Below are 19,659 nucleotides of genomic sequence, written 5' to 3' on the forward strand. Positions count from 1 at the left end.
TACCTGACTTCTCTTTTCCCACCCATTTACTGTCAGCTATCTATTTTTATTTGTCTTGATTCCTAGTCCGGGTGAGTTAAGGCAGCTCTCACATCTGTCACCTTCCCCTCCGAGCGCACAGTGGCAGCCGGACCGCAGCTTCCTGTCTGCCTTCGCGCAGAGGAGGACGAGTGCCATCACCCAGCCGTGCAGGCCCTGAGCCCGCCCTCCTGGGCGGCTCCGCACAGCGGCTCCGGTTCTGCAGCCACAGGCGTCTACGCAGGCCCCTGGCACCGGGGCCACGGGTTCCCGGGTCTTCCTTCTACCATCCTTTCATGCCTAGAATTTTCTTTAAGGGAGACCCTTCTTGGGGGGCAGTCTGGTTTCAGAGTGGACATCCCCTGGGCCTCCAGCCCGCTGGGGCCCCGAGACAGCCCCGGAGGCAGCAGACTGTCTTCCCTGCTTCTTTTAGAGGTCACTCGTTTTGTCTTGCATCTGTCCTATCTCAGCGTTTCCCTAGCTCCAGGCCACCTCCTCAGGGACCAGGGGCCTGGGGTAGTTTCTTGGTGATTGAATTTAGGGAAGTATCTTTACTGTAATTGTATTATGTTAAACACAATAGAGTTCCAGAAATAGATGAAACCATCGACTTTCTCTTTTTTTTCCTGATAAGGTGTTTACAAAGGACACGTCCATCCATCCTCATACAGACACCCCCAGCCCCACCCACTAAAGGAGCACAGACCCAGCCTGTCCCTGCGCTGAGGTTGCGGTCACCACACTCGGCTCTCCAGGGTTTCCTTATATGTGTGTGTGTGTTGTCCACGCTTATTAAATGACATCATAGTGTCTATTTTCCTGTGACTGTTCTTTTTACTCACTATTGGGTCAGTGAATCACTGCTAAACGTCACCCCATGGTACAGGTGGACCCTGATCAATGGTCAGCGGAAACTTATGCTTTTATTTGTCAACTACTCCTTGTGCACCTAGCACTTTGTGCCAGACACAGAGCTGGGCACTGGGAACTGATATGACAGGGTAAGAACAGTGTGCCCAGGGTCATCCGGCCATGAGCACTGGGCAGGATCCATGTCAGGGCAGATTCTAATTCAGCTCTTGGTTGTGGTTCAGTCCCTAAGGCTCCTCTGTCCTCCATTATCTCCCAGAGTTTGCTCAGATTCATATCCTTTGAGTCGGTGATGCCATCCAACCATCTCATTCTTTGTTGCCCCGTTATCCTCCGACCCTCAATCCTTCCCAGCATCAGAGTCTTTGAATGAGTCAGCTCTTCGCATCAGGTGGCCAAAGTATTGGAGCTTCAGCATCAGTCCTTCCAGTGAACATTCAGGGTTGATTTCCTTTAAGATTGACTGGTTTGATCTCCTTGCAGTCCAAGGGACTCTTCAGCTCTGCTACCAGCCAAAGTTGTTGCGCATGGCAGTGGTCAGCATACGGTTGGCATAAATGTTTGTTGAGCAGAGCTAAAGGTTTTTATTTGTAGGAGGGAAGGCTGTTACTTCCATTTTGCAACTGACAGAATGTAGCATCAGCCCAGTGATTTTGAAGCCTGGCTTAGGCCGCCCAGGGTGCCTGTAGGACCACAGCTGCCTGGGTTCAGCCAACAACCGGCCCTCCACAGCTCAGGGAAGGGCCCGACAGAAGGGTTTGTTGAAACGTTCCACGGAGTCCTTTCCTGCAGCCAACATGAAGAGACTGTGTGCACTCTGCAAAATCCCGCGAGATGCTGAGGGCAGACTGGGCAGTCTCCATGTGGGCCTGGGCGGTCTGCATTCCCAGCACACGGCTTCCTCTTATGCATTCGTTTTTTTAAAGAGGAAGCAAAGTTTAATGATGGGGTATGGCTGGTTGGGCAGGAACGCACTGCCTGGGCAGGGCAGGCTCACTGGGCAAGGGGGCCCTTCCTGCAGTGTGGTTACCCTGACGACCAGCAGCACCTGCGCTGTCTGCTGTGACCCCATCACCTCACATCTCTCCGTGATGTGGACATCACCTGACGCCCTCTACCTGAGCCTACGTGCCGTCTATCATAACTGCCCTCTCTGGCTGTGTTACATTCTCCCATCCTTTCTGCCACAGGAGAGGGAAGAAAGGGCCCAGACCTCCCCCCACCCCCCACACAAGCGGCCCACAGGGTGTCCCATTCGATGTCCACAGGCCTGCCAACGTCTTCTGTCCCGGAGGCTCCTCTGCCCGCCGCCTGCCTGTTCCCTGTGCGGTCTACCTGCACGAGTGGGAGGAGGTGGGGTAGGGCAGGGGCAGGTCAGGTAGCCTGCAGGGAAGCCTGAAAGTACCACGCATCTGGGGGAATGTGGGCGAATCTGGGGAGCACAGGAGGGGCACAGGCAGAGGCGGGGCTGGAGCGGGCCCCCAGGGTGGACGTTTAATCCAGGGGTGAGTGATGGCTGGCCTGCCCGAACAGTGACAATGCCCACATGCTGTCGTGTGGACAAGACCGCTCCTACTGATCACTGATCACTGATCACCTACTTTCTCCCTTCTTCAAGGGACAGAGGGATGTTGCCTTGAGAATGTCTACCAGTGTTTGCCAGACCAGACTTGTTTTTCCCCTATGTCTGTGGTTGTTACGGCAAGGTTTTTTCATTGGAGACCATTTCGCTTTCATATCAACCACCAAGTCCTCAATAAACTGGTTACATTTGCATATTTATATCTACATATGAAGATATTACACCGTATCACATATGGCTCTGAAGCAGCAAAGGAAACAGTAGAGAAAGCTGTGCATCTGGGCACTAAACCAGCTGGGGAGACGTGGGAAATAGAGTGAGGTCACAGCTTTTTCATTAACAGTAAAAGCATATCTGTTTATCCATCCATCCACTGATGGATGTTTGGGTTATTACCTTCTGGCTATTCTAAAAATGCTGTTAAAAACATGGGAGCACAAACACTTGAGTCCCGGCTTTCAGTTACTTTGCACGGCTATTCAGGAGCTGAACTGCTGGATCAAATGGCAATTCTACGTTTAATTTTTTGAGAAACAGCCACACCATTTTCCACAGTGACTGCACCATTTTACATTCCTACCAACAAGGTACAAGGGTTCCAGTTTATCCACACCGTGGCCAACAGTAGTCCTTTTTATTTTATTTTTTAATAGTAGCTATCCTAGTGTGTGTGAGGTGGGGTTTGATTTACATTTCTCTAGTGCTTAGTGAACACATATTCCTGTACTTTTTGTATATCTTCTTTGGTGAAACATCTATTCAATCCTTTATACATTAAAAAAAATTGGGTTGTTTTGTTGTTGAGCTATGGACTATTAATCCCTATTAATCATATATCTGATAATATGTGATTTGCAAACATTTTCTCTTACTCTGTGGATTGCCTTTTTGCTTTTTCCACATTGCCCTCTGTTGCACCAAAACTGTTTAGTTTTGATGAAATCATCTACTTTTCTTTCATTGCCTGTGTTTTGAGGTCAGATGCAAATCACTGCTAAATCCAATGTAATGAAGCTCCCCCATCATTCCCTATATTTTTTCAAAAGAATTGTTCAGTTCAGTTCAGTTCAGTCGCTCAGTCATGTCCGACTCTTTGCGACCCCATGAATCGCAGCACGCCAGGCCTCCCTGTCCATCACCAACTCCCGGAGTTCACTCAGACTCACGTCCATCGAGTCAGTGATGCCATCCAGCCATCTCATCCTCTGTCGTCCCCTTCTCCTCCTGTCCCCAATCCCTCCCAGCATCAGAGTCTTTTCCAACGAGTCAACTCTTCGCATGAGGTGGCCAAACAACTTAGTGTCATTTAATAAATTCACAATGGTGTGCATGTCTCCTATTTCTGCGTCAGTACTTTATGGTTCAGAAACATTTTCATACCTATTTTCCCACTTGATCTGCACAGTAATCCTGAGAGCTGGACTGAACAGTAAACAAATTACACAGGCTGAAGGGGAGGGAGGCGAAACTATTTGTGAAAGACTGTTGCCAGGCACGTACTGTGCCAGCAAGTTCTTTAACTCATCAACTTAAAGAACTCAAGTTCTCAGCTTGACTCTGATGTGATATCCACCCCGGCTGTGGGCTTGTCAGCTAGGCTCAGCTGCTCCCTTCTTCCCTCATCTGGATGTCAGCCTCTAAGTGACCCTTACACGCACTGGCGATTTCGATTGCTGGCTACGTCCACTTCTATCTCCAGTCCATCAGCACTCTCAAGAATGGGGCAAATCGTACTGCAGGCACTAGGAAGTCCCTAGGGAATGAGCAACAGGGGCTCATCAGAAAGCAAGAGTGAGGTGCTAGGAGCCCTTTCAAGGTCACCTGGTCCCTTCTCCAATGCTAATGATGAGGAAAGGAAGGCCCTAGAAAAGGGGGAATTGCATAGCCCCGTCTACAGCCCGGCGGGACTTTCTTAAGCTCCCCTCCTTAAACCCTTCCACCTGCAGGAGGAAAAGGGACACCTGCACCTGTGTGAACCTCACCAGGTCCCCACCGAGATCGCTGCCTCGTGTTTACCTCCTGAGTCCTGGCCACACCACGCAGCGTGTGAACACACAGGAAGCCAAGGCTGGGGCGGCGAGGAACGCGACCTCAAGCTCACACAGCTCACTCGGGGCAGACGCCAGCCCAGGTCCCTGCACGCCCACGGCTCTGCTGTGCACACCTCCAGCAGCGTCTGTGAGCCTCCTGAGGACTGTACGTTCTCAGGTGACAGACTCCACCCTGCCCTCCGCTGAGGCCTCCAGCAACCCCAACACAGTGGAGAGAGCCAAACCAGTGTGAGCAAAATCGGTCTTTCATTTCAAGTCAGTGGCTGCCATTACCCGTCACGGCTTACCAATGAAGGCCAGGGATGTCGGGCAGCCGCCAGATCTGACTCATGATCTTAGATGACTTAACAGTGAAACACAAATCCCGCGTGAGTCAGGCTGCAGCTGGTGGGGCCTTACCAGGCTGGAAACGTTGAAGGAATCCTTGGCCTCCGGATCCACCCCACCCCAACACTGTTTTGATTTTGACCTTGCTTTGTTGTTATTGTTTGACATTATTATTAAGCATTTCAGGTTTTTTTTTTTTTTTTTTTTAAGAATCATGTATTATTAGAACTAGAAAAGTTCCTTTGCCATCATTTCCCACCCGGTTTTACAGATGCTGTCCAAGGTCTGCTGGGAGGCAAAAATAGGACTGGGGCCTGTGTCCCCTCCGAGTTCTGTGCCAGTGACCGGGCACCGAAACCAGCCTCTTGGCCCCAGGCTGTGGCTGGGGAGGCTCACGGTCCACTGGGAACAAGCCAGGCCTGCAGCTGGTCGGGGAAGAGCTCTGTCCATCCCCCGACTCTCCTCAGTCCTGCGCTCCCCGGATTCTATTCTAGCACCGCCCACCCCGCCCCCTTTCCTGCTGAATTTTACTCAATCTCATAGCGGATTTGGGCAGCCTTAGGTTAAGCAGGCAAAGTTATTGACCGGGAGCCCTTGGCTCGCTGGCCTTTCCTGCCATCCACGCCCGGCCAGGCCAACTCTACGGCCCTGCTTGCAGGACGGCTTCCTGGAGTCGGCGGCGGCACGAGGTGGCCCTGACCTTTTACTCCTTCCAAGGGTTGGGCTCAGGGACTTGCACCCACGGCGCTCGTGGGCTGGTCCGAGCCCACCTGGCGACCCCGCCACCCCTTTCCGGTTTCCCGGGAGCGGAGGCATTCGGCTGGGAGAGGATAGGCTGACAGATTGGGGAGCTGGGCTCGCAGGCGCCGCGCACGCGCGGGAGCCCGCGGAGCCGTTTAGGAAATGACTAGCTCGCGCGCCAGGCCCCGGGCCGGCCCCGCAGGCCCCGCCCCTCTCCGACAGGCCCCGGTCCTCCCCGCTTCGCCTCTCCAGGCCCCGCCCCTCTCCGATAGGCCCCAACCTCCCTGCCCCGCCTCTCCAGGCCCCGCCCCTCTCCGATAGGCCCCGACCTCCCCTCCCCGCCTCTCCAGGCCCCGCCCCCACGCCTGGCCCTGCCCCGTGCCCCGCCCAGCGGACAGCGCTGTCGGAGGACCAGCCGGCTGCCGCTAGCGCGGGTGCTGGGCAGAGCGGCGGGCGGGGTTGCGGCCCGAAGTCCGGGCAGGGTGGCCCGAGGCGCCCGAGCCCGGTGTGCCCAGTCGGCCGCGGCCGCGGGGCAGCCATGGCGGAGGCCGCGCCACATCACCCGGCGCTGCCCTCGGGGCTGCTGGAGCTGTGCGCGCTGCTGGGGGCCCCTCGGGACAGCCTTCGCTGCTCGGAGCAGGTGAGGGCGCGGCGCGGTCACGGCGCGGGCGGGGCGGGGCAGCGGCGACGGGCCTGTGCGCACGGAGCCCCAGGCGTCCGCGGGGCCGGGGCGCTGCGCTCAGGTCCGGCGCGGCGGCCGCCTCAAGCCGCCGGTGTGGGAGCAGCTGCCGGCCGGCCCCCCAGCCGTGGTGGAGTCGCGAGCGGCTGCGGGCTAGGGGCTCCCGCCCGCTCCCCTCCTTCCGGAAGACAGCTCCGGCAGACCCGGTGCAGGCGCACCGCGGAGAGCCGGCTGGAGACAGCGCGCGTCCGTCGGCCGGCTTCTTAAGCGCTTCGGCCGCTCGGCTTCTCCGTCTCAGGGCGCCCATCTGGGCCAGGTGGAGACGCGGCCGGGCCGCCTGCACTTCCCAGGCCTCCAGGACCAAATCTTTGTCCGCTGTTAAGTGATTTTACTCATTCCACAGATTCTGTGTCCCCTAGGTGCCGGGGCTGTTCTAGGCAGGTCATAAGGATGTTTTTGGTAGATTTAAGGACCGCCTTAATGTATTTTGCATTTAGATGGTAAGCGATGAAAGGAGCTGTTTTTCGCTGTAAAACACTACAATCCGCCTCCCCCTGTTCTCCGCTCTGCACCCTGGTAGCCGAAGTGGCAAGCTCCTATCCCTTTCTCTGGGACGGCAGCTTGGGACATTCTTGTTTCTTCCCTGTGTTCTCACTTTTTCTTAGTTCCAGAGCCCTGGCTCTCTCTGGAGTGGGTCTGCGGCCCTCTCTCTTGTCCCAGATGCCTGTGACGCTGTCATTTTTCTCTTGGTAGTGGCGATGCCCGGTGTGTTCAGAGTCCCTGACCCTGCTGCCCTTACCCCAGCAGGTCCTTTCCTCTGGTTCCAGATGACATTAAGGAAAGGCAGAGAAAGACATTTGAGTATTTAAGGCAGCTGGGTTGAATGGACATTACCCAGAGGCACTAAATGTTGTAAAATGATCCTGATATATGTCTGGTAATGGCTTAGTGGTCTCTACTCCTTGGCTTTATATAAGGCCAATTTCCACAATTTCTGCATTTCCCTCCTCCTCTCTCAGTCAACCCTCTCAGTCTGAGTCCCTCTTTGATCTATTGTGTCCTCTGACCCTTGTGGATTGAGTCAAGCCATCTCCCTGCCTCTCAGTGCCAAGTGGCATTCCCCCCTTTTTCTTCTGATGGGAAATGACCTGGTTTCGGTTGTGGCCTTCTCTGCAGTTAGGCTGTCTTGTGTCTCTAGCGATTACAACACTGTCTCTTAATTGCCATGATGTGAAGGGATGAATCAACTGGAGTATTTACAGTGGTACTTTCCTGAGCTAAACAGACTACAGCGTTTCCCAAGGCAAGTGGGCAGTCGGCCATTCTGCATTTGAGTCTTCATCCTCTTTTTATACTTTGCTTCTGTTAGGGCTTGGGCAGATGATGGAAGCAACAGTGGTTGAAGGAGCAGGAGAAAAAGCAGTGTGGTGGGGTGGAGTAACATCCTCCTTCTAAGACCAACATTAATATTACAGGTAACCGAACGTAGGATATCATTCATTCAGTTCTATTTTCAGCTGTTATGTTATTTTGAATGTCCAAGTCTTTTCAGTTCAGTTCACTTGCTCAGTCGTGTCCGACTCTCTGCAACCCCATGGACTGCAGCACGCCAGGCCTCCCTGTCCATCACCAACTCCCAGAGCTTACTCCAACCTATGTCCGCTGAGTTGGTGATGCCATCCAACCATCTCATCCTCTGTCGTCCCCTTCTCCTCCTGCCCTCAATCTATCCCAGCATAGGGTTTTTTCAAATGAGTCAGCTCTTTACATCAGGTGGCCAAAGTATTGGAGTTTCAGCTTCAACATCAGTCCTTCCAATGAATATTCAGGACTGATTTCCTTTAGGATGGACTGGTTGGATCTCCTTGCAGTCCAAGGGGCTCTCAAGAGTCTTCTCCAACACCACAGTTCAAAAGCATCAATTCTTCAGCACTCAGATTTCTTTATAGTCCAACTCTCACGTCCAAACATGACTACTGGAAAAACCACAGCTTTGACTAGATGGACCTTTGTTGGCAAAGTAACGTCTCTGCTTTTTAATACGCCGTCTAGGTTGGTCATAACTTTCCTTCCAAGGAGTAAGCGTCTTTTCATATCATGGCTGCAGTCACCATATGCAGTGATTTTGGAGCCCCCCCAAAATAAAGTCTGCCACTGTTTCCACTGTTTTCCAAGTCTTTTAAATGAGGTTTAGCTTTTACTTCTTAAAAATCATCGTTTGTCTCTGATTCAGTCATTCCTATTTGCTGACACATGAAAACGGAAGCCCAGAGATATGAGCCAGGACCAGCTTGATGTTAGGCTAGTGTAGTGTCCTAACTTTTTGTTTTATTTATTCCTTAGATGGGGTGCTGTTTGTTTTATTGAGGTTAGTGACAAAGAATTCAAGCATACAGTTCAATCCCTAGTGAGTTATTGTGGTCAGTTACATTTCCCTCCACTCCTTGGTTGCTGTGGAGACTAGACGCAGAGATGTGAAGGCATCCATCATAAATCTGTCAGAGAATGATGGAAAAGTGCTCAGAGCCCCTTTCATAGTGTAGGTGACTGGCATAAATCTTGTGTATGGAAGCACATTTTTATGTTTTTTTTTTTTTTTTAGAGGTAAGCCTTCTGGCTTTCAATTTCTAGAGCAGCACCATCCAACAGAACTTGCTAGATGATGACAATCAGCACTGTTCACCTTCACCACACAGTGTGGTAGCCCCTGGCCACAGGTGGCTACTGGCTGCTTGAAGTGTGGCTAGTGCCAATGAGGAACTAAATTTTATATTTCACTTAATTTTAATTAATTTAAGTAGTCAGATGTGGCTACTGGTGACTGTGTTGGACTTTCCTGGAGCATTAAAAAAAAACAACAACTCTATTTCTGTTTTATTTCACAAATGACAGACAGTCCCATAGTGAAAATCAATGCCATTATATCATCTAACGAATTTAGAGTGTTGTGGTTTTTACTTTTTAGTAAGTTCTTGTCTGGGAGACGAGAGCAGGAAACTACCCTGGGTGGAGTCTGTGAAAAAGGACCTCATCTTCCTCCTGGGGGTGGGGCGGGTAAGGGGCGGTTGCAATATGTATCAGAGAGTAACATGAACCCTTTGGGGTCAAGGGTTGAACTTTCAGGAGTTTAGTGTAATTACAGAGTCAGAGATGCCCGAGCATGTACAGGTAACTGCCCGTTGTTCAGCGTGATGCAGACTTGAGAGCAACCCAGCTGTCTGTCAGAAGGGGATTGGGCAAAAGTAGAGCTAAACTGTCCACAGTGGGACACCCTAAAGGGTCCACATGGGCTTCCCTGGTGGCGCTGGTGCTAAAGATCCCACCTGCCAGTGCAGGAGACGTAACAGATGCGGGTTTGATCCCTGGGTCGAGCAGATTCCCTGGAGGAGGGCATGGCAGCCCACTCCAGTGCTCTCGCCTGGAGACGCGCATGGACAGAGGAGCTTGGTAGGCTCCAGTCCGTGGGGTCACAAAGAGACAGGACTTAGCACAAAGTGTCAACAGGGGAGTCAGCACACTGTATGGTTACATGGGGAAAGGCTAATGAAGTCATTTAAATATGATGATTGCATTTATGAAAAATCATTTATACATTTAGGAAAGGATCAGCCTGTGTCCCATGCGATGTGGAGCATTGCTTTAGAGTCGTGGGATTATGGGGGAGGCATTCCCTTCCTATTGTTATTATTTTTTTTTAAATGAGACTGTATTGCTTATCTAATCAGAGAAGACAACAGGGATTTCCATTTTGGGGACAACAAAGACAGATGTATGAGGAACGGCCAAGTCCAGGTTGGCTGCGTTGTGGCCACATGACTTTCACTGACTGAAGGGAACTAGTGGGAGTTCATGGGCTTGAGCATAATTTTCCGTGCAGACTGAGCACGCCTCCAGAGATCACGAGTGCCAGGGTGGGACTGGATGAACAGCGGCCCCACAGGGCCATCCTGTGTGCTGACTGTGGGGCCAGAAAGAGGAGGGCAGCACATCCCCGCCCCACCCTTCCGAGGGTGGCACGGGACCACTGTGTTGGCGGCGACGCTCTGGGGGTGCTGTGAGAGGGGAGGTGGACTCCGGATGGCGACATTCCAGGAGGTGGTGAGCCAGGCGTGAGGCCAGAGGGGGCGTGCGGCCCTGGCTGCAGGATGAGGAAAGGCCCCCTCCAGTGAGTGTGAGAGAGGAGCGGTCGCTGGTGAGGAGGGGGGCTGAAGCATGAGCTGGACACTGTCCCGCAGAGCAAAGAGCAGGAAGAAGCACAGCACTGTGACAGGCGCGTGTATCGGGGCGACTGAGGACTTCAGGCATGAGCAGCTTGGGCACCCTGGTTTGGAAGCGGGCCAGCTGCTGCCCGGGTACACACGCAGTGCGGGCTTGTCTGACCCAGGGCACACGCGCTGTGGGATCCCTGCAGGGAGTACGTAGTGAGGATGGTAATGAGTACAAACAGAGACCTTTTTTTAGGTCTGGCTTCCCAGGTGGTGCTAGTGGTAAAGAGCCAGCTTGCCAATGTGCAAGACGTAAGAGATGCAGGTTCGATCCCTGGGTCGGGACAATCCCCTGGAGAAGGGCATAGCAACCCACTCCGGTATTCTGGCCTGGAAAATTCCATGGACTGTATAGTCCCCGGGGTGGCAAAGAGTCAGACGCGACTGAGCGACTTTCACTTTCACTTTTCTAGCGACGACGACAACGAAAGCTGTCTCATGCCGTGTGGAGAGGGCTTGTCTGTTCCTCTGGCTGTGGACTGCGATCTGCTCCAGGAGCTGTCGCACCCTGAGGGGAGGCGCTGCCCAGTCTCTGTGGATGCAGCATCTCACACGAGGAGGAAGTAGACCAGCACGTGTTCATAGTGGATTGGTCCAAACTGCTGGAGTTTGATAGGAAGGTTTTAGAGAAGGTTTCACACGTGTGAAGACAAGGTTTCCTTTCATACACGAAGATTTTAAATTATACAGTAAGGATTTCCCATGTTTGATCTTGGTTCCTACTGACCAAGGACCTGCTGGTCCTTGGCATTAACTTTTCCCCCTAAGAATAAGCAAACTGTTATCTGAATTCAGATTACATCTCATGAATATGAGCCTGCTGAGCTTAGAGTGCATTTACTGACTGAAAATGCTGTCATTATAGAAGCCCTTTAAGTCTGGGTGTCCCCTGTTATACCTCTGATTCTTACTGAAATGTGGTTGCTGGCTGTTCTTCCTTGCCAATCAAGGTCACAGTTTTCTGGTGACGTGGTGGTCTTCCTCATGCCATTTCTAGGGTCCCTCAAAGGCCCTAGGATACCCACTCCCCACCGTGCCCCGGGCCACCTCTTTCCTTCCCTACCTTTTATACCCAGAGAGTCCTGTTTTAAACTTGGCTATCTTTAGCTGGCTCGGCACCCCCTCCTCCTCACTCACAGACTGAGGTTCATATGCCTTCCTTGGAAGATCTGACATCAACCTGGCGCCTGTGTTTGTTTAGTCGTAACTCACCAGAAAGAACTCCCTTAGGTATTTAGTTTGATAGGAAAGAGTTAGAAGATGCCTTATGTTATTTGGGGGAAGGGTGAAAAGATAAAAACTTAACAAAATCTTGGACCAAGTTAGAGCTGAAAAGAATTGAGGCTAAAAGAGCCCCTTTTGTGGATGCGGGATGGCCGAGCAGATGGGGGAGGAGGCAGCTGCTCTCTGCGTCCAGCAGGGCCTCCCTCACTCCCCTTTGCGTCCCTCTACGTCAGAGGCGACACAAGCAGCGTGCATGGTGGGCCGGCTGGCATGGCAGTCTCGTTGTTCAGTTGCTAAGTCATGTCCGACTCTTTGTGAGCCCATGGTCTGCAGCACGCCAGGCTACCCTGTCCTTCACTATCTCCTGGAGCTTGCTCAAACTCATGACCATTGAGTCAGTGATGCCATCCAACCATCTCATCCTCTGTTGTCCCCTTCTCCTCCTGCCTTCAATCTTTCCCAGCATCAGGGTCTTTTCTAATGAGTCAGTTCTTTGTATCAGGTGGCCAAAGTAAGAGCTTCAGCTTCAGCATCAGTCCTTCCAATGAACATTCAGGGTTTATTTCCTTTGGGATTGACTGGTTTGATATCCTTGCAGTCCAAGGGACTCTCAAGAGTCTTCTCCAGCACCACAGTTTGAAAGCATCAATTCTTTGGCACTCAGTCTTCTTTATAGTCCAACTCTCACATCCATACCTGGATACTACTGGAAAAAAGCATCCTACTGGAAAAAGCATAGCTTTGACTCTATGGACCTGTGTCAGCAAAGTGATATATCTGCTTTTAATATCCTGTCTAGGTTTGTCATAGCTTTTCTTCCAAGGAGCAGGCATCAGGCACATGTCAGCAAATATGTCTGTGCGGATCTGATAAGATGCAGAGCCCTTCTCGGGGCTCACCCTCTGCACCAGCCTCTGAGGGGGCTCAGGAGCTTCCTGGGGGCCCACAGGCATTGAGCACTTGAACTGGGTCCCTTCTCTTAGTCCCTGAACTCACCTCTTGAAAGGGAAGCTCAGAGGGGCCAAGTAATCTGCTGTGGTTCTCGTGGTGCTGGGATCTGAACTCTGTTCTCTATCGCGGTGCCGGAGCCTTGGAGCCGAGGGGCCAGTTTGGTGTCCATGTCAGCAGCTGAACGACCGGGCTCTGAGAGGGTCTGTCGCTCGCCTGAGAGTCCCTAAAAGCAGGTCTTATCATCTTGAGCTGCTGGTGGGAAAAGCCAGGCACAAGCTGCTGAACTCGCCTGGGGTTTGGGGGCTGGAGAGGCCAGAAGACAGGCCGTGGATGCTCCCGTGAGGGCTGGACAGCGCAGGGCCTCGGTGCTGACTCTCATTTCTGCCTGCCCCAGGTTGCCCAGAGGAAGGGAGTCAAGGGCCCGTCTTTTCTGGATCCAGAGGTGCTGTCGGTCTTCGTGCCTCCTTTTGTCATGAAGGAGGACAGTCAGCCGGCCACTGCGAACTACATGATGCTGGGTAAGAACAGGAAGCGCTCCTTCCGGAAGAAGAGAGAGAGGCCCAGAGTGGAGCTGGGGAAGGGCGTCCCCGGTGGCCCCAGGGGCCCGGACCCCGAGGACGTGAACATCCCCAACGGCGTGGATCTGCTTGCTCTGCCGCAACTCTGCTTCCCAGGTACGCATGTGCCGGCCTTTTCCTCCACGAGCCAGTTCCTGCTGATGAGTGGGCTTCTGTTCTGGCTTCACTTTCTCCCCAGTTGTAGAGAACTTGGGTCAGAGGACTCTACAGAAGGGCCTGTCTGGAGGCTCCGCCAAGAAGTTGATGGGGTTTCCTGGTCTTCGGGATTAAAACCTGCAGAGGCAGGGACACCCCTTCCCCACTGGGCTTGGGACCCAGTCTCTACTCCAGGTGCAGTCTGAAGGTTCTGCCTGGGGGCCTGTCCCCCCAACCCTTCACGAAGGCTTCAGAGCACAGAGCACCCCCAGAGACACTGCTGCTGGGGGGAGGGGGCACCGAGGAAGGTGCTGCATGGCCGGAGGAGTTAGCATGACTGGCCATCAAAGAGCCACATGTGACCACGGGGTTGGGGGGACGTGTCCTGTTGCTTATGGTTAGCCCAGGCCTCAGGGCAGACTGCACATGGCTGGACTGAAGCTCCTTCTTTCTTTTCTCTGCCTACAGGGGGCTTGTGTGTGGCCTCTGAGCCCAGAGAGGACTGTGTCCACTTTCTGGTGCTGACCGACGTCTGCGGCAACAGAACCTATGGCGTGGTGGCACAGTACTACCGGCCCCTGCACGTACGTGGTTCGCACAGCTTCCTTCTGAAACTGGGTCTAGGTTGTGGGGTTATTTTGCAGTGAAAAACACACTACGTGGCAATCACCATTTTAACCGTTAAAAACATGTAGTTCAATGGCATTAGGTACGTTCGCGGTGCCGAGCCACCATCCCCGCCGTCTAGTTCCAGGACGTGTGTATCACCCCAGAAGGCGGTGGGGTCTCACTGGCAGCACTCCCCAGGCCCCGCTGCCCCAGCCCTGGGCCACTGCTCGTCTGCTCTCTGCCTCTGTGGCTTTGCCTGCTCTGGACATTTCGTGTCGGTGGAACCATGCGACACGTGTCCTTCTGTGTCTGGCTTTTTCCCACATAGTGTGATGTCTTCAGAGCTCATCCACGTTGGAGCACATGTCAGGGCTTCCCTCCTTTGCACGGCTGCGGGATATTCCATGGTGTATATAAACCACATCCTGCTTCTCCACTCCTCAGCTGAGGGAACTTGGGGTTGTTTTCCCGTGTGTCAGGTGCCTGGGCTTAGGTTTTGAGAAGATGACTCAGCCATCAAGCATTTGGGGGGTGTTTTCTGGGCAGGGCCACTGTGTATGACCCAGCTGGCTTTGGGGAGTTTGTAGGGACCATGATGGACTGGAATGTACAGGGTAATCGGCTGCCTACTTCCAACCCTGAAGAATACTCCCCTAAGGCCCAGATGAGGGGTCCCTGATATTTTTTACATAGTTAAAAAAATTTTTTTCATTGAAATATAGTTGATTTACAGTATTGTATTAGTTTCAGTGTATGGCAAAGTGATTCAGTTATATATGTATATATACATATAGTTTTTAAGATCTTTTCCTTTATAGGTTATTATAAGATGTTGAATAAAGTTCTTTGTGCTATACAGCAGGTCCTTGCTGTGTATTTTATATGTAGAAGTATATATATTTTAATCCCCAAATCCTAATTTATCCGTCCCCCTTTACCCTTTCGGTCACCATAAATTTGTTTTCTGTGAATTTATTTCTGTTTTGTAAATGAGTTCACTGTCTCATCAATTTAGATTCTACATATAAGCAGTGTCATATGATATTTGTCTTTCTCTGGCTTACTTCTCTTAGTGCAATAATCTCTAGGTCCATCCATGTTACTGCAAATGCCATTATTCCATTCTTTTTTATGGCTGAGTAATATTCCACTGTGTGTATTCACCGCCTCGTCTACATCCGTTCATCTGTGGAGGGACACAGCTTGTTTCCGTGTCTTGGCTACTGTAAACAGTGCTGCTGTGGACCTTGGAGGCCATGTATCTTTTGGAATTATGTTTTCTCTACACACATGGTGGGCCCTCCGATATTGTGCCCTTTGTGAGCTGTGCAGAGAGCTGTGCCTTTAGGAGTCCTGCTGCTGTGTTCTTTTCTGGTGGACATGCCCCCATCATGGGCCGAGGCCTCTCCTGCCCCTCCTCAGTCCACGATGCCCACCTGGCTCCCAGCCTTCTTGAATATGGCCTTTTGCCTAAGTGGGGCCCCCTTCTTGTGTCTCACTGTATTCTGACTGTGCACCCCTCTCTCTGAAGGCAGCAAGCTTCTCCCGGGCAGGGTCCAGTCTTACTGTCTCTGTAGCCTCACCGCCCCGCCTAACTCAGAGCGAGCTCCCCACGGGCTCCGTCGTGCTGGTGGAGAGAGTGGAGCTTCTCCCAGGCAGGGTCCAGTCTTACCGTCTCTGTAGCCCCAGCGCTTCACTCAGAACAAGCTCCCCACGGGCTCTGTCCGTGCTGGTGGAGAGAGGGGAGCTTTTGCTGGGCAGGGTCCAGTCTTACTGTCTCTGTAACCCCAGCGCTTCATTCAGAACAAGCTCCCCACGGGCTCTGTCCGTGCTGGTGGAGAGAGGGGAGCTTTTGCTGGGCAGGGTCCAGTCTTACCGTCTCTGTAGCCCCAGCGCTTCACTCAGAACAAGCTCCCCACGGGCTCTGTCCGTGCTGGTGGAGAGAGGGGAGCTTTTGCTGGGCAGGGTCCAGTCTTACCGTCTCTGTAGCCCCAGCGCTTCACTCAGAACAAGCTCCCCACGGGCTCTGTCCGTGCTGGTGGAGAGAGTGGAGCTTCTCCCAGGCAGGGTCCAGTCTTACCGTCTCTGTAGCCCCAGCACCTCACTCAGCGCGAGCTCCCCACGGGCTCCGTCGTGCTGGTGGAGAGAGTGGAGCTTCTCCCAGGCAGGGTCCAGTCTTACCGTCTCTGTAGCCCCAGCGCTTCACTCAGAGCAAGCTCCGCACGGGCTCCGTCGTGCTGGTGGAGAGAGGGGAGCTTTTGCTGGGCAGGGTCCAGTCTTACCGTCTCTGTAGCCCCAGCACCTCACTCAGCGCGAGCTCCCCACGGGCTCCGTCGTGCTGGTGGAAAGGTTGGTGCTCTCTCTCGTGAGGCGGTGATGCAGGCGGGATCAGCCAGATGTGCTGCAAGACGGCTGTCCAGCCCCCGTCCAGGCTCCTCTCTGTCTGGAGAGGCAGGCACTATTGAAGATGGAGACCGGGATTTGCCAGGGTTTGACGGGAAGTGACAGTGCTGTTGCTTTTCTCCAGGATGAATACTGCTTCTACAATGGCAAGACGCACTGGGAGGCGCTGGGGCCGGGCGGGGGCGCAGCCGGCTGCTTCGTACCCTTCGCGGTGTGCGTGGTCTCCAGGTTCCCCTACTACAACGCCCTCAAGGACTGTCTCTCCTGGTGAGTCTGCACCCTGGGCAGCCGGGCTTCCGGGCTCCCACGCCCCGAGGACTCCCCTGGTGGTGAGAAGTCCTGGAACTCCTGGAGCAGAGATTTCAGCTCTGATTAGCAACACAGAAGACGATGATTGGATGCTCGTATTTATTTTGTGATTTGATTTTTCTTTCAATTTCAGTTTATTGACTCATCTGAAGTTCTGTAAAGATTTCGAAGTTGACAATCACATAAAAGATTTTGCTGCAAAGCTGTCTTTAATTCCTAGCCCACCACCTGGACCACTCCATTTGGTAATGAAATCCGAATTATCTTGTTGTTGTTGTTTTTTTTTTTTCTCTTTGCAAATAGTAAAAGTAAGATGATGAAGATGGTTTATTTATTTTTAATTGACATATAGTTGATTTACAATGTGTTAATTTCTGCTATATAGCAAAGTGATTCAGTTATACATATATATACATTCTTTATATTCTCTTCCATTCTGATTTATCATAGGATGGTGAATATAGTTCTCTATGCTGTACTGTTGGATCCTGTTTATCCATTCTCTACATGATAGTTAGCATCTGATAGTCCCAAACTCCCACTCCAGCCCTCCCCAGTCACTCCCCTTTTGCATCCACCAGTCTGTTCTTACATCCGTGAGTCTGTTTCTGTCATGATAGCTTCATTTGTGCCATATTTTAGGTTTCACATGTAACTGATACCACATGGTGTTTGTCTCTGTCTTTCCGACTTAGTCTGATGATCTCTGCTTGCATTCATGTTGCTGCAGAGCACATTATTTCATTCTTTTTTATGGCTGAGTAGTAGTCCATTGTATATAGGTACCACATCAGTGAAGATGGCTTAACTCTTTTAAATGATTTTAAGTTCTAGCTTTGTTTAAATTTTGCTTCTCAAGTTCGTTACAGAAGCATTTTATGCATTTTGTCCAAAGGTTAGGAAACTAGAAGTAAATTAGAAAATTTGTCTTCTAAAAATTTAAAAATAAAATTTCAGTTTAAAGTCAAATATTTAGGCCTGAGTTTTGCTGAGTGGCTCATGATTAACAGATATTGAGCTAGTAATAGGCCCCTTTGGTGGTTAACATGTTAATTCATTACAGGCTATTCAGAAAACACATCAAATTTACTTATATTACAAATCCCTCCCCCCCCTTTTTTTTGGTCTTGAATATGAGGTTTATATTTAATTTATTGATGTTTTTTCTTGTCCAGTGTAGTTAGTAAAAAGCAAGTGGTTTGGTTTTTTTGTTATTCATAGTGCCCTTGTGTTATTTGATAGACAAGGGTTCCCAAACCGGGTTCTGTGAAACATGCCAGACTGCTAAGCTGTGTGATGAAACCTGTTTGAGTCAACGATTTCCAAACTAATTTAACTGTCGGATGCTTCCTTTTTTTGAAAACAAACATGTATTAAATAAATGTCTTGAAGTACATAGTAAATGTTAATTTCACTCTGGTAGTTCCTTCTGGAAGATTTTACCTATACATCTTGTTTTTTCTATGTTTTGATTATTATGGACAGTTGAGAAATTATTAGGATATTTGTGATTATTATTTATTATTAAGTATATACATTTTTGTATTACCCTAAACCCAGCAGTCTGCTTGCGAGGGATATCCCACCAAGTACATTTCCCGGCACAAGGCGGGGCAGGCTGTCTGTCTGGGTTCCAGTCTCAGAACCCTTTGTGGGGAACGTTTGTTGGATTTCCGTGTCAGGCAGTCACCTTTACTGTGTGGATAACTGGTAACATAGTTTATGTTCTTGTTCTAGAAACTCAGCCCCTGCTCACTGAGGCCCTGCTACAACAGTGAACCAAGCTCCCTGAGCACAGAGCAGTGTTAGGTGACCTGTAATTTGCAGTCGTCTGCCTCTGAGCACAGAACAGTGTTAGGGTTACCTGTAATTTGTAGTGGTCTGCCTCTGAGCACAGGTCATGTGTAAATAGTGCTTAACACCAGTTTTCTGTATCTTAGACTCTTGGAGTAACTAATACTTTGTTCCTACATTTCTACCACCTGGAGTGGGAAAGCTTACTGGGGAAATTGTTTTGGGGCGGGCTCGCGGGCATCTTCTGGATGCCTCTTTGCCCCACATCCACCCTCTCAGTCACACCTGGGTCCACCTCCAGCAGCTCTTTGCAGTTCCCCTGCTTCCACCGCCACTGCGGTTCTGGGCCACCAGCTTCTCCCACCGGCATGACTTAGAGAACCTCTGGTCTGTCCACTTGATTCGTTTTTTAAAGTTTTGATTTCTGTGTCTGTTTTTGGTTTGGCTGGGTCTCCGTTGCTGCAGGTGGGCTTTCGTTGCGGTCGGCAGGGTTGCAGTGCAGATCCTTCTCTTGTTCTGGAGCGTGGGCTCACGGCGCTCAGGCTCAGTACTTGTGGCTCCTGGGCTCCAGAGCACAGGCTTGGTAGTTGTGATGCATGGGTTTTAGTTGCCCCGTGGCCTATGGAATCTTCCCAGACCAGGGACTGAACCCATGTCCCATTGACAGTGGATTCTTAACCACTGAAGCACCAGCAAAGCCCTCCACTTCCAGTCCTGACCTTGCATTCAGTCTGACCTTTGCAAAGTGGATAGAGAGATCCTTAAACTCTGTACTTTCCTCTTGGACTTAAGACCCCCCACTGGTTTCTCCCTGGCCCCTCCACCAAGCCCTGCCTCTCCGTGTCACCATCCAGCTCCATCTGCGCCACGCAGTCCTGGCTTGCTGTCGTCCAGCTGCACCGGGCCCCTGTCATCCCTTGCACAGGACCTTCGCACGTGCTGGCCCCCCTCCAGCTCCTGCCACTCTCTCAGGCCTGGCTCAGGTGCCGGGTCTCAGCGCAGCCCCTCTCACACTGTCCAGCACGGCCTCTCTCCTGCAGAGCTCAGCACAGTGGCAGTGTGGGCTTGAGTGTGCCTGTTTTCTGTTTAACGTCCACTTCCTCCATCGGACTCTGGGCCACAG

General features: G+C 51.6%; 1 protein-coding gene across 6 annotated transcripts in view; it reads left to right on the forward strand.

Moving 5' to 3' along the window:
- The first annotated feature begins 5,973 nt into the window (after positions 1-5,973).
- The window catches only part of DENND3 (DENN domain containing 3), a 51,556-nt gene continuing 37,870 nt past the window's right edge, over positions 5,974-19,659 (forward strand). For all 6 annotated transcript variants that reach the window (XM_025264795.3, XM_025264796.3, XM_025264797.3 and 3 more), the window contains exons 1-5: positions 5,974-6,229; positions 13,103-13,382; positions 13,890-14,005; positions 16,558-16,700; positions 16,876-16,987. In XM_025264795.3, the coding sequence (XP_025120580.2) occupies positions 6,128-6,229; positions 13,103-13,382; positions 13,890-14,005; positions 16,558-16,700; positions 16,876-16,987 (753 nt within the window). In that variant the 5' untranslated portion in view covers positions 5,974-6,127. The remainder of the gene's footprint in view (positions 6,230-13,102; positions 13,383-13,889; positions 14,006-16,557; positions 16,701-16,875; positions 16,988-19,659) is intronic.

The sequence above is a fragment of the Bubalus bubalis genome, chromosome 15, assembly GCF_019923935.1.
Source record: "Bubalus bubalis isolate 160015118507 breed Murrah chromosome 15, NDDB_SH_1, whole genome shotgun sequence".
NCBI classification, from domain to species: Eukaryota; Metazoa; Chordata; class Mammalia; order Artiodactyla; family Bovidae; genus Bubalus; species Bubalus bubalis.